General features: G+C 45.7%; 1 protein-coding gene across 16 annotated transcripts in view; it reads left to right on the forward strand.

Annotated features, from left to right (window-relative positions):
• The window catches only part of Hdac4 (histone deacetylase 4), a 63540-nt gene extending 49135 nt beyond the window's left edge, over positions 1–14405 (forward strand). For 13 of the 16 annotated variants that reach the window (XM_076778024.1, XM_076778023.1, XM_076778028.1 and 10 more), the window contains 13 exons: positions 513–638; positions 1443–1525; positions 2870–2979; positions 5978–6115; positions 7457–7557; positions 8251–8391; positions 8515–8860; positions 9457–9924; positions 10033–10311; positions 10607–10953; positions 11476–12030; positions 12497–12636; positions 12846–14405. In XM_076778024.1, coding sequence (XP_076634139.1) covers positions 513–638; positions 1443–1525; positions 2870–2979; positions 5978–6115; positions 7457–7557; positions 8251–8391; positions 8515–8860; positions 9457–9924; positions 10033–10311; positions 10607–10953; positions 11476–12030; positions 12497–12636; positions 12846–12909 — 2898 coding nt within the window. In that variant the 3' untranslated portion in view covers positions 12910–14405. The remainder of the gene's footprint in view (positions 1–512; positions 639–1442; positions 1526–2869; positions 2980–5977; positions 6116–7456; positions 7558–8250; positions 8392–8514; positions 8861–9456; positions 9925–10032; positions 10312–10606; positions 10954–11475; positions 12031–12496; positions 12637–12845) is intronic. The other 3 variants (XM_076778027.1, XM_076778039.1, XM_076778040.1) reach the window with 3 other exon arrangements.
• Positions 14406–15157: the final 752 nt, after the last annotated feature.

A 15157-nucleotide genomic window follows, 5' to 3' on the forward strand; every position in this document is an offset into this window, starting at 1 on the left:
CCTGGGAAAGCTACCATGGAAGATGTAATGAACATGTTTCTCGTAACGTCCAATTCTCTCGTTGATAACTACCGTAATAAACTGCACAGATCAGCGAAGAAAGTTTCATCACAAATTCTATACCCCTCTCTTAAAATCCCATCGATTCTACTTCAAACGATGGTACCGATGTGTGTTTTGAGTATGGTAGCAGTACTTCTGGTTGCGATTAAGTAACTACGTATGTATAGTTGTTTTTGTATAATTTTAAACTAATCTGTTAGAAAGTTACACGATCTTTAGTATCACGCTTCCTTACCGACTAAACACAACTTAAATTTCAGAACCAATAACACGACGAAAAAAAATATATAAATAATCCGTTTACAATTATATTTGTTCGATCTGTTAAAATTGCTCGTTGTCGCGGGAGGGGGAGGGGGGAGCGAACGATTCGGCGCGAGATGCAATTAAAAATGAAATAAAAGTAATAAAATAAAAGAAAACTCCATCGATTTGGTTTTCTGTCGCAGCTATGGGAGCAGCAAAAGCAACTGGAGGAACAGAGGAGAGAAAAGGAGAGGCTCGAGGCTCTTAGGAAGAAGGACAAACACGATCACAGCGCGATTGCATCGACGGAGGTCAAGCAACGGCTTCAGGTAGTTGGATGTCGCGGGGGGTGGGGTCGGTCGAACGGATCGAGTATCGTTCAACGGAGAGAAATATGGGAACGGATATTTATTTTTCAAAATACAGTAATTCCCTCTGTCCAGTTCAAGTCACAAAATCAACAATCACAAATACATTTGTCGTTGCATCGTCGTCAGATTACTTCTAACGAATCGGTGAAGCTTTCCCGATGAAAACGAGGTCAAACACGACAATATTGCTAATAGTTATTGATAATAGTCTAATAGAAATATACTGAAAAATATCGTTAACACTAGGTTTGACGCATTCAGATTCTAAACTTAACGTTATAGGACTTGTAAATATTATTTGTTAGCAATTTATGTTGAATTGAATTAATCTAATGATATGGATGTATCCTTTGATTAAAAGAAAAACTGCATTTTAATGCAACTGTCAACGTAGCGAATTATAATAAAAATAGTAAACCTAGCGTTAAAGTTATTTCACCGAAAGAACTTAGTTTGCACGTGCAGACAGCAACGCACGTGTCCGGCTTCTTCGCTACCAAGAGATGAACGAATTCTTTCCCCACTACTAGCGCCCTTGTGGCGGTCACACGAAACACCGAATATGGAGCTTTTTTTTCTTACTTTGGCAAATATAAAATTTGTTATTTGCGTTCGATGTAAACAATGTTACACGAAAACGGGGAATTACTGTATCGCGACAAGGGTGGCGGTCGAGGTTGAAGGAACGCGGGAGTTAGGTTAGGTTGGAGAAAAATGTCGCGCCCGAGTACTCGCTGAGAGAAGTACCTTGCACGGTTTCAGAGCTTCCTGGTGAACAAGAAGCAAAGGGAGGCCGCTGCAGCGGCGAATGGGGCCGTACCTGGCACAGCCGGATACAGGAGCTGGTGAGATTTTCTTGAGATCGATGGATCTCGCGGATTCATCCGTCCCCCGTGTTCGATTTTCTCATCGATTATATATACTCGTTCAAACACGCCGCGACTCTGCGTCGTGCTTTGTCAGTGGTTCTTAACCTTTTCTTTCTGCGGACCCCTCTCGACCCCTTTCTTGAAACGACATTTCAAAATAATAATTACGTCAGTGTTTTCGAACCATCTGTCCATTAAATTTTCTGAAAAAGGGCACTATTAGCAGGTGTACTGCTGACCCAAAACAGTAACTTTCTATAAGATTAAACTCTGATTCCAGACAATTATAAACCACATAACCTAACATTGTACTTACAAGGGACCATCTCGAGGTGTAAATCTTCAATTTTGATGAAACTTTGCAATTATGTAGTTCTCATAAATCTATTAGACACGTATTTTTTTGTAGCTGCTAATATTCACTTTAAGGGGTTGAAATCAGCCCTCAAAGTTGGGGGTTCAAAACATACTTTGTTGAATATCTCGAAAACTATTGGAGGTAGGGGGGTGCTTCAAATGGATGAAATTTATGTTTTTAAACGGCAAATTATTAATATTAGCAGCTACAAAAAAATACGTGTCTAATAGATTTATGAGAACTACATAATTGCGAAGTTTCATCAAAATTGAAGATTTACACCTTGGGATGGTCCCGTGTTAGTACTTATTTTAGCAACCTCAAATTTGTTTCCTTCAACAGCTCAACTTGAGAATTCATTTTTTGTTTAGTTCCATAGTGAAAAGTCCATAGAAAGAATGAAATTGATACTTTCGTTAATTTTATTCGCGGACAATTTGGACTTGGGGTTCGTGGACCATAGATTAAGTACCACTGTTCTGTGTTTCGGTTTCATAAACTTTGATAATTGGTAACTAATTTATCATCTGTAACGAAACGAAAAACATATTTTAACTGTTTTTGTATCCGATTCGGTTGTCTAAATAATTCCTATTTTGAAAACATTTATAAAGCCGAAATTTAATTCGCTCTGATTTCATTACCCAATATCGTGAATAGTATTTCATTTCAGTGCCTTTTATTTAATTTGCTATCAAAATAAAATAAGTTCTCGAACCAGAAGAAATAGTTTCGGTTCCGGAACTGAATGTATAGCATCTCTGCTTAAAAGTGTACCTTGCCCAACGAGACGAGACAGCAGACGGGATAGCTGTGTCTTTATTCGTCGATTGGGCGTTTGCTCTTGCTCGCTGTCTCGTCTCGTTGGACGAAGTACGGTATACTCGAGTGCTCGAGCGAGCCGGGAGTATACGAGACGCGATACAGACTGAACAAGAAGCGTGGAATTTGTTGTTGACTAGGTTGCAACCGCAAACGGAATCGGGGGGCACCGCGAACGCTTCGCATCCCTACCGGATGCCGCAGATGCTTCAGGAAAAGTTCGCCGAAGACTTCCCTCTTCGAAAAACAGGTACATATACGCTCGAACGTGCACATACGTGTCGTACGAAATATATCCCGTGGTGTCGAGTGAAACGCATACTTGGTGAAAGGTAGTCTCTCTCTCTCTCTCTCTCTCTCTCTCTCTCTCTCTCTTTTTCTTTCTCTTTCTCTTTCTCTCTATGTGTGCCTATGTACGGTAGAATGCCTACTAAAGCATGGTTTTTTGCGATCCAACGATCTTGCCTGTCGAATATTCCGTCCTTCGTCCAATGAGAATTTTACCGTGGCGCACAGCCAGCAAAAACTTGATTGATCCCCTCAGAAACTCCTTTAAAGCGAGCCATGCAGGCGCTCGGAAGTTCTCCAGATGGCGCCACGGTAGACCAGAATTCATTCGTTTGCACGCCATATTTGATCGACCGATTCAACACGTTGACTGTTACTTTTAATTTACGTAGCGACCAACCCATTTACGAATAGATTGATTAATTATAAAGATTAAAAATTATTTTACGAATTAATTCTGGTCCTCCGTGGTACGCCGAACGTTTCCGTTTTCGAGAAAATGATAAGTTTTATCGTCACGCTCGCATATCCGTGCTTCTCCGTCTCTAACATTGTTTCCACCCCTTCTCTCCTATTGCTCTTTGCTTTCCCAGCATCCATCCATAAATGTCCACGTACATATCTCGCGAATGGTTGAAGTTACAAAAATGTTACATGAGAAAAATCTTTTTTTTTTTGTTTGTAACTTGACCATTTACGAAATATTAGTTGAACGTTTATGGACATCCTGTACATTGCCTTTTCTGTGACGACGCGAAAGCTGCCATCATTGAGAATAAACTACGTGCGTCACCTTTACCACAATTGAAGTACTACTACATTTCAAACGTTGTATTAGCGTGCACTTACTACAATTTTAGCGTTAGGACTACTTTCCACTTTTATTTTTGCTCGATTAGATTATGGAATGGTTGGTCTCCTAACCTACCCTCATCTAAATTTATTTTAGCTTATAAAAGATTATTATGATGTCTAGCTGTCCATTGGACGAAAGCTAATTTGTATTCGTTATTAGCGTTACGAAGGATATGTGAGAAATAATAATAGTAGTACATCTCAGCAGTCGTTTACGCGACGAATGGTGGTTTATTCTCAAAGATGGCTGACTCCGCATCGTCACAGAATCTTTCTATACTTTACGCCTAGTATAGAGTGGCAGTATTTATTCGTTATTAGCTCGTGGCTCGGAGCCAGCGTGATTTACTAACACATAAAGCAGTATTTCTCGATCTTTTCAAAGTAAAATCCAGTATTGTATACTTGGTAGTTCTTTGCAACCGTAAAATTTCAAGTAAAAGTGTAAACAAATTGAAAGATTGTACTGTTTATATTATTAGAAAAAGTAAATTTGTTTCTTTGATTTATTATCCTTCAACTGGTGGCCTCTCGTCACTTCAACGTATCTCAAAGTAGAGATCTATTTTATATACAAGGTGTTCGGCTACCCCTGGGAAAAATTTTAATGGGGGATTCTAGAGGCCAAAATAACACGAAAATCAACAATACCAATTTGTTGATGGATATCTTCCTTAAAAAATTATTAACGTTTAAAGTTCCGCCCGTACTGATTTTTTTTTTCGAAAGTGGGTAAGATTTCGGGGGTAGGTCTATTCACCAAAAATGATTGTAATTGACCCCCGCAACCAAAAATAATTTTTCCAAATCGATTTGAAATTTTTTTTTTCCGTCGACAAATTTCACATTCTCGAATTTTTTTCTCGAAAGTGCGTAGGATTTCGAGGGTATGTGTAATGACCAAAAATGATTATAATTGACCCCCGCAACCGAAAATAATTTTTCCAGAACGATTTGAAACTTTTTTTTTCCGTCGACAAATTTCACATTCTCGAATTTTTTTCTCGAAAGTGCGTAGGATTTCGAGGGTATGTGTAATGACAAAAAATATTTATAATTGACCCCCGCAACTGGAAATAATTTTTCCAGAACGATTTGAAATCTTTTTTTTCCGTCGAAAAATTTCACACCTCGAATTTTTTTCTCGAGAATGGTTAGGATTTCGAGGGTAAGTCTATTCACCAAAAATGATTGCAATTAACCTCCACACCCGACAATAATTTTTCCTGAACGATTTGAAATTGTTGAATTTAATTGTTAATAACTTTTTAACGAAGCCTCGATCAAAAAATTGATATTCTTGATTTTCGTCTTATTTTGGCCTCTAGAATCTCCCATTAAAATTTTTCCCACGGATGGTTGGACACCCTACATATATCTGTAAACTATTAAAACAGAGAAAAAACATAAATGTTCTTCAAATGTTCATGGGTTCATGGGTAAATTTCATATAATATCAAATATTTTCGTTAAGAGTGGTAAGTCGCGAAGAATTGTCCGCCACTTGGCTCGCACTTCGATAAGGTTGAGAAACACTGGCGTAAAGGACATGTGTCGAACGGTTAGTTTCCCTCTTCTTTCTTGCCGAAGGCTCAAATGGGATGGAACGAGATCGAGTCAGAGATGCTGGAAGTGAGCGGGAAACGGTACAAGATAGACGAAGCACATTTTGTTTCGTCCTGTCTTTCGTATGCGCGACCAGCGTGCGCAATGGACGCGAGACACTAACGTATAGTGGACACGATTCCAAGCTACCGAGCTCTCAGCTCTCGACCTTAGTCCTTTCGATGGTTCGGAAATTCGAAATCGTGTCCCCTCTACGTTAGTACGTCTTGCACCGTTCATTGTCCATTCTCGATATCTCTGGTTCGTTCGTAATTCATCTGTCGCTTTCATAGGGCAAAAGTGAGAATTGTTTGGGCGGGTGCCGTGCTCACAGCATACAAAGGACAGTCTTAACGAATAAATACTGTCCAGCGAGATCAGTGCTCCCCACCGATTCCTGCTTCTCCCTCCCCGCTCCGTAACCATTTCCGCGACCACCGTTTTACTATCCGGCCCGTTACGACGACGACCAACAACTAACCCTGGCTAAAATTGGCCAGCCTCGGAGCCGAACCTGCTGAAGGTGCGACTAAAGCAACGCGTGGAGAGGAACATGGCCGCCTCGAGAAACTCCCCACTGATGGCACGGCGGAAGGATCGGCTGCTGTCGCACCTCAAGCGGAAGTCACTGCTAGCAAGTACGTCCTACGATCGAGCTTAATCGAGATACGTTCGATTGTCGATTATACATCGACACGTATTCCTTGCGTGAGCATTAGCAGACGGTTCTTTGCACCCGTGTTTTCGATTAATCGATCGTTGATTTTTGCCTTTTTTTGCCAGTGTCCAGTAACAGCATGACGACAAACAGAAAAAAAAAGAAACGAAAAACGTTACCGATTAACATTTCTCGAACGAGAGTATTCGACGAGTGCGTCGCGTCCCGGCGGCGTTTCGCGAAGTGTCGCGTCGCGATTTATTGTTTGTTATTAAGCGCTGTACGGGTTACGTAAACGCAGAGGCGCGGATACACAGAGACAAAATAAGTAACGAGAATTACGTAAGCGCGCAAGAGACGAGGTGTTGCGGCTCGAATCAGAGATGGGATCACGTTCGAACGATTTCGTAATTGAAATACGGTAGAATCTCGATAACTGGCTGCGCTGGGGGTTCTGGAAGCAGGCCTTTCTAAGAACCGGGCCGGTTCGCGGGAGCACGCCACACTGCAATGCGGGATAGACGAAGATAACAGGCCTGACGCGAGGCGCGCACTAACGCGTGTGAGTTATGGCGTGCAAAAACGGGCGGTTCTTACCAGGCGGTTAACCAAATTCTACCGTACAGAATGTGACAAAAGTATATGCCACAACCATCACGCAGGTTCCACGACTCTGGATACTCTTATTTATTTTAACGATGATTCTAACGAAAGGAAAAGATATGCCAGCTTTGAGATTCGTTGATCCCTTTCATTTTATACAAAAGCCGTAAATGAAATCTAACCTCGATTAAAATGTAGGTTCGACCAACAGGGAGTGTGCAAGTCGGGTCACTGATTTAGTCGAAGCTTCGTACTCATCTAGATCTAGTTATACTGTTCACGAAAATGTAACATCGCAGGGGTAACCATTCAATAGTTTGTTAAACATTTATTGTTAAAGCTTTAAAGTTTTCCAAATATTGCAATCATATGTGTTTTCATTTTTGTGAACAGGATGATTAAATCTACGAGATTTCACCTAGATCTGTGGTCCAGAGGAATTTGCTTGCATTCTTCTTGTGAGATTTATCGTCGATGCTCTCAGGGAGTAGCGACATCTGTGTACCATCGAGCGAATCAAAACGAGGGGTGGGGGGTGGGGAACATTCGCGAAACGGCGCACGCGACGCATCCTTGCGAGCCGGAATTCGAGATGGGAGAGTGAAAAATAACGAAGAACTCTCGCCCTTGTCGAAATTCGATCTCGATCGTCCGCGGCGCGTTACAGGCACGGTTGCGCGACGCTCACCGTCCCGCTTGCTGATCGAACCTTTTCCAGATTCAAGCAGTAACCCGGAATCTGGGCCTAATTCACCGCCAACTGTGAACAACTCTCAAGCGAGCCCCACGGCGGGAAGCAACGCGGCGGCAATCCAAGAAGTGAGTACAGAGCGAAATACAGATATTTTACCAGGTATCGCGCTACTTGCAAGCGATAAAACCGGACGGGGCTGATACCTTATGAAAAAATAAGTAAAAAAGAAAGAATAACATTTTTTTATACGTAGCTCCGTTTTTGTGAAAATCGAGCTTAAAAATTGTGGCGTCACCTCTCGTACACGCCACTAGAGGGCTACGCTCTTGTCTTTCTCGCAAGTGCTTGACTGACCTATCCGTTCCTGTACAATACACTCCTCGACCGATTATATCCTGTCGTGTAAGACAGGGCCTGCTGGAAAGTCTCACTTGATGAGTTCCACTAGCAGGCCCCACGATGAAATCCCCTTTCCTTTTCTACCTTCCTACGAATTTTCTCATTTCCTCCACTAGCAGAAGCAGTGCCACACCATTTATCACGTTCCTGTGCACTAAACGTAGTTTTCAAATTATTTAAACATTATTAGACTTATACTAATTATTGGAAAAAGGAAGCACCAGCGCCATCCATCGTACATAATGTGTATACTACGGGGGGGTTCCCACTCGTGGCGTGGGCGAGTCTAACCGTTACCTTTGTACAGACGACATATAAAGAAAGAGCAGCATTTTATTATACACTGTATTCTTAACTTACCATTTACACCTCTATAAACATAGGAATCTCCAACACTAATATCCCCCGTTCGTTCGCAGGAGACCGAGAACGCGGCGTATGGCGGCCTCCTGACCAGCGGCAGCCAGCAGGGCAGCCTTTCGGACCTACCATTGTTCAGTTCGCCGTCTATGCCGAACATTTCTCTGGGTAGACCTCACGTACCGTCCGGAACTACCACGGTGAGTGTTTCACAACCGTAAAGACTACGCAAAACACCTTAAATCATGGATCAACCCAACTACATTTATTAGACGTAAGAGCAACAGTTCAAATATTATTTATTATTGTTTGTTTGTCGACAGACCGGCACCAAGTTGGCGACTGTCTCGGAGGCGGAGGTTCGAGCAGCGTTTACGGCGCGGCTGGGAATGCCGCTGACGGATCAGATGCTACCCGGTACCTTGCCTTTCTATCCATCGTTGACGGTGATCGAAAGGGAACCCCCGACCGCCGGCTACGTTCACAAGCAGATGCAGAATCTGGAGCATCAGTCGGTAACGAATAGACAACACGCAGCCGCGGTCTATTATAGCGCCGCGGCGGCGTCAGCGTCGGCGTCGGGCTCGGCGTCAGCGTCTGCGTCGCCCATCACGGACACGCAAGTAGCGCACGCGAGGCTGCAAAAGGCTGGTCACCGGCCTTTAGGTAGTATGTTCTCTCTTTCTTGCTGGCAGCCGTTTTTATAGAGCGCGTGCCGCGTGTCGTCGGGCGTACGCGATCGAACGATCCTTCTGGGCATGGATTCACACGTCGTTGGTAACTTCAGGCAGTTTCAAAAGTCGCGAGCTTCCTCGAACGATCGACGTGTAGCATACGAACGAAATCTAGTAGGTCTGTTCGCATCGGTAAATTTCTAAACGATCATCGATACGTCACGTTTCGACGTTTAAAAAAGTCACGGAGATATGTGTGTGACATGATTTTGGTAAACTCGTTGGAGAAGGGTAAAGCAATTACCGGGAGTGTATTATGGCGTCTCTGCTGGGTCACGTAAGTAGCGAAACAAAGTGCTATCACTTACGTCCAGCACCGTAAAGGCACTAAATATCGTTTGTATGCTATATTGGTTCGATCACGGGGACTGTAACCTCGTAAGAAAGAAGGTTTCCCAGTACGATAGAAGTCTGCGCGAACGACCGGCCAAGGGATCGTTTTAGGTGCGCGTCGCCTCCTGGCAAGCACGCGCGTAACTTGTTGTTTGTCGACAAAAATCACGCTGCAATGGTTCCTCCTCGTTTCCGCAGGTAGAACTCAGTCGGCTCCGTTGCCGCTGGGTCACCCGATGCTGCAAGGCGGGGGAATGATAGCCCCGCAGACACACTACGAAGAGTACCTGGCGGAGAAGCAGTTGCACGATCAACAGCAGGCGCACAATTACCTGAAACAGCAGATTCGTCAGACCGTGTTGACGCGAGTCGGTTCGCGGGGTCAGGCGAACCAGTTGGACGAGGCGCCCGAGTCCGAGGAATCCGAAGTGATAGATCTGACGGGAGGGAAAAAGGATTTGTCGGAGGAGAGCGAAATTTCCAAGCAACAACGGGATCGCGAGCAATTCCTACAGCAGCAGAGGGATCTGATGATGAGGCATACCCTGCAGGCCTCGAATGAGTCCACGGCCTATAGCGGGAGCGGCGGCGGCAGCGGGGGCAGGAGTAGCCAACAGTGTGCCAGGCCACTGTCCAGGGCGCTCTCCAGTCCGTTGGTTCACTTAGGTGGGTAAGAAGACCTGTCAGAGCTGTTGGAATCCCTAACTGTGTGTTCGATAATGATAATGTGCTCATTAAACGGATAAACGTATAATCGAATTCTACTTTGAACAGGTCCTCAGGCCACCGGATCCGCCGCCGCCGATTTATTCTCGCGAGCATCCTCCCACCGACCCACCACTGGCTTGGCCTACGATCCGCTGATGCTGAAGCACGCATGCGACTGCGGCGAGACGGTACGGGGCCACCCCGAGCACGGCGGCAGGTTACAAAGCGTCTGGGCCCGGCTGTCGGAAACAGGCCTGCTGCAGAGATGCGATCGGATACGATCGCGCAAAGCAACCCTCGAAGAGATACAAACGTGTCACAGCGAGGCGCACGCGCTACTCTTCGGTGAGTCCTTCCGCGAACTGCGTCGCCAGCTCTCCCCGTACCTCCTCTCCCTTTCATCCTAGTCCTAGTCCCTGTCCTCGTGATCCCTCCAGGTCCGTCTACGACACTGTCCAACGCAGTTTCTTAGTTTTCACGTAACTTTGAAAACTAAGGATGATAGAGTAGATATCAGTGTGTTGGGCAATGTGATACCTCGTGTCCTGTTTCCCTTCACGACACTTCTCCCCAAGTCACCTACGGCGCTTCGATTCCCCCGTTAGCGACAGGGGCAGAGAGTAAAGTGTGCTTCGCGCAGGGACGAATCCGATGAATCGACAAAAGTTGGACGTGTCGAAGCTCTGTCAACTACCGATCAAGAGTTTCGTTCGACTGCCTTGCGGCGGAGTTGGCGTCGATTCAGACACTACTTGGAACGAACTGAATACCGCGCCGGCCGCCAGAATGGCCGTAGGCTGCGTCGTCGATCTGGCCCTTAAAACCGCCATGGGCGACATTAAGAACGGCTTCGCCGTCGTACGACCGCCGGGACACCACGCCGAAACCAATCAAGCCATGGGTTTCTGCTTCTTCAACTCGATCGCGATCGCTGCGCGGTTGCTCCAGCAAAAGCTCGATGTTCGGAAAATCTTGATTTTGGATTGGGTAAGAGTCCTTTCGCCTCTTTCCCCGCCTCCTCCTTATGCGAACCGCGACGGGAACCTCCCTCGAGATAATCGAGCGATCGGTGTATTTGAGAGGTTGTCAGGCGTATGGATATCGAGGGTGGTTGGGCAACGTTCGCGCGGAAGGGCCCTTTGGATAACCGATCCGTACACGTAAACCAGGGACTTGATATTCTCCTTATTGTGTCGTGAGGAAGCACGAGATAAGTAGAATAATTGGACAAGGTACTATGAAACAGTTGCGTGCGCGCAATAGTGGTCAGCGCGATAGTAGTCAGTTTTGGCCTCTAGAGTCTCTCAATTGAAATTGTTCCCCAGAGGTGGCTGGACCTGTATACCGCTACTGTTAGCGAGAGACCAAAAGAATTTGCCAGTAAATATATTAACTTGCGGAAAAATGTCAGTACAATACCGGTTGCCCCTACGATGGAACGAATCCCTGTTCACCAGGCGTACAGAGAACCGTAGAAGAATGCGCGCGTCGTTTACTTTCTGTTCGTAGGACGTCCACCATGGGAACGGGACGCAGCAGATGTTTTACGACGATCCGCGAGTGTTGTACCTGTCGATACACAGGCACGACGAAGGTAACTTCTTTCCAGGAACCGGCGGACCGACCGAGTGCGGTGCTGGTGAGGGTCTCGGTTACAACGTGAACGTGGCCTGGTCGGGTGGACTGAATCCACCGATGGGAGATGCGGAGTACATCGCGGCGTTTCGAACGGTGGTGATGCCAATCGCGAAGGCGTTCGATCCGAACATCGTGCTAGTCTCGGCGGGATTCGACGCCGCCATTGGTCATCCGCCGCCTCTTGGAGGCTACAAGGTCAGCCCGGCTTGTTTCGGAAAGCTAACGCAACAGCTGCTGGGCCTGGCCGACGGCAAGGTAGTCCTCGCCCTCGAGGGTGGCTACGATTTGGCTGCGATCTGCGATTCCGCCCAAGAGTGCGTTCGGGCTTTGCTGGGCGATGAACCCAGCCAGCTCAGGGACGAGGAACTGACCAGGTCACCGTGTCAAAACGCGATCGACACGCTACAAAAGACTATCGCCGTTCAGGTACGATCGCCCGTGAAGCATGTTCTTTCGTTTCTGATCTCAATGTAGCGTCAAGTCGAATCTGTTACGTCGCTATATCCGGTTTGAACTGGCAGAAAATATAGACAGAGAGGGTCACGTGATAGACGGTGCTGCTGCACTCAGGGATGCTCTTTTAGAGGTCCCTGAGAAGGACACTCCCATTAAATCCAATCGATTTAATCGCAAGTTACAAATTATAATGTAGCTTCAGAGTTTTGGGTGTAACAAATTTATTTCACGAGTATCAGTATCGAGGATGAGTAGCTTTTGTTGAAAAAATTAGCTTCTTTCCTACTATTTAAGGACCTGGCCATTACCATTACGTTTCGAGCCTGGTGCAGCCGGTTTATATTTCCTGCCAGTTCTCGTTGCACGAGGAATAGTTGCATTCTTATTCCGCTAGCTGCAAACTATCTTCTGATTTTTATTTTTCATTGTTTCGCAGATGTCGCATTGGCCTTGCGTCAAGCTGAACGCTCACACTGTACCGATGAGCGCGATCGAAGCTGGTCAGAAGGAACGCGACGAATCGGAGACTGTCTCCGCGATGGCCTCTCTTTCGATGCAGCAACCTACCAACTTAACGTAAGTCACGATCCTCCAATGACGCGCATTAACCCTTCGACCGCGAAAGGTGTACACGTACGACCAATAAATTTTCTTCGTTACAAGATATTTACTGTTTTACTAGAACCGAATGTCGAATCGAAGAAGATGTATTGGCTCCTACTGTGCACGGTGGCCTAAAAATTTACGAGTATCATTCTCTCTGAACCTTTCAACTAATTTTTCAGAACTACCCCAGAACATTCCCGTGAAGTTTCCGAGGAGCCCATGGAACAAGACGACGCCAAATGAAACCGTAGGTGGCTGCGTTGCGGTACGCGCGATCGTCTTTGGAAATTCTCGCGAAACAACCATCATTGTATTCGCGACGCGTCGTAGGAGCGGCAGGGCGAGATGTGGAACCACACTGCGTCGCGCGACAATGTGCACAGTCTACTCTGTTCCGATGTTGCATCGTTCGCACCAGTGTCGGAGCCTTTCGCGCGCTTCTGTCGCCGTGACGTACGGTGTTGCATCGCGGTGCACGCTGGCGCTGTTGTTGAGCCGACCACGCGAGAAGAGCCGAACCTAGCCGAGCCACCGATTACACACAGTTTCTTCGTCCCACGTGATACGTTTGCGCGCGCGACACCACCTTCGAACCACCTCTTCTCGTCCACGCGAGCGAATTTTTACTGTTTCGAGTAATTTCTCATAGTACATTCCATGGAACTGTGTTGTTGGACAAAAGCTCTAACCAAGGATACAAGTTTTTATCACGTAAAGAGCAAATCGATCGATCTTTCCATTCAACTTGGAGTTTTTATGGAACGAAGTTTTATTCGTCTTGATATTATACGATAATATCCGTTTTAACGCGTGTGTCTTTTTAACATATTAACTGCCAGTGGTCACTGGTGACCGGCACTTTGCACACGCAACGTGTTTCGATATTTACGATAAAAGAACAATTTGAATACCAGTAGTTCACGATTAACATTCCAAGATTCAACCCTGATCCCCTCCATTCAGCTTTCTTGAAAAAGAAAAACCAAAAAATGGACCGAAAATTTGTTATTTCCCGTACGTTCCTGTTTTTCCTTTTTACAACCGATGTATTGTTACTTTTGCTGTTGCATCGTTCCATGGAACGTACTATACTCGCAGCTACGCGAAATGCTTCTGATGACTGACCATCCCTTACGTTCGAATCGCGCAAACCGACATTACCGGATAGAAATTTCGAAGAAACGCGCTGTAAGGAAAAAAATTGTACCTGTTTGTAAATCGTCGGTCGTCCTGCGAAACGCCGAACGTCGAAATCAGATGTTCGAAACGATTTTTGCGTCAAAGGTTCACCTAAATTTGTGGCGTTCGAATGCCTTCGAATGCCTATGTTACGCGAATCGGAAGCAAATGTACGGTTTCGTGTATAATTGTACAATCACTGAAAAACTTTGGTTTCACCAAAGGTTTCGTATTCGATGAAAAATTGTGCATCCGTTCAGAGGAGATTGTCGATTTTATTCGAACAATTTTTGACGTCTGTAGCGTGAAGATTCGCGTACTCGTGAAATTTTGAAGAAACCGAAGCGATACTTTTGTCGTAGCGCGACGAACAGTCGCAGGAGAAAACTGTTCGCAAACTTGACGAAAAAGCAGAAAGACGAGAAAGCGTTTCGCGTGTCTCGTTGTCGCGAGACTACAGCGATTGATTTTTCTTCGGGCGGCATAGCGACGTTTGGTTGTTTTATCGCGAACAAAGGCTGGTGTGATTTTTGTGATATTTTGTAAAAAAAAAAAAGAAATTTAACGAGCTACTGTTAAATAAAAGTATAAGTGCACGCGAGAATGTGTGTGTGCGCGCGTGCGTGTACGTATGCATGCGTGTGTGGGTGTGCGTGTGTGTGCGCGAGAGAGAGAAAAATATAATTGAAATACGAGCATTTATTTTTGTGTCGTGCATTTTACGAGAACACGGAGTCACGTGAACGAATCGATCGATCGGCAAATGATTTCCGCAGTTTCGTACGTTGGCGTATAAACGTATATGCATATACGCGGACGTGTGCGCATATACGGGCATCGAGTACAAGGAACATATGTGTGCATCGTATGTTTGTGTGTTCGCAAGGAATCTCAAGTGTTCGTCCCGTATTTTTACCAAAAATTATGGAAATATCTAGCACGAAACAATTTTTTGGTCGATTCGTGTCGTAAACCCGGAGACACCCGATAAATTCCCCGATCCGTGTGTATTCTTCATTGGAACCAGGCATGCCGGGTGGAGAAGTGGCGCTACCGTCTCCTCTTTGATCCTCCATTCGCCCCGTCGCCCAACACTGACCGCGAGATCGAGTGGGAGGGCACGTGTCGCCCCCTATCGTCACCTGGGCCTTGAACGGTGTCCACGGGAAGAAACGTTGGGCAAGCGGGGGAGACCGTCTGACTTGAGAAGTGGGGGTGGAGGAGACCGTGGTATTCTATACTATAGATTGATTCTCTATAGTATAGAGTTCATACGGTAACCTTGGCCGGAACCGATCGTCGCGACGACTCG

This window comes from Colletes latitarsis, chromosome 11, assembly GCF_051014445.1.
Source record: "Colletes latitarsis isolate SP2378_abdomen chromosome 11, iyColLati1, whole genome shotgun sequence".
In the NCBI taxonomy this organism is placed as follows: Eukaryota; Metazoa; Arthropoda; class Insecta; order Hymenoptera; family Colletidae; genus Colletes; species Colletes latitarsis.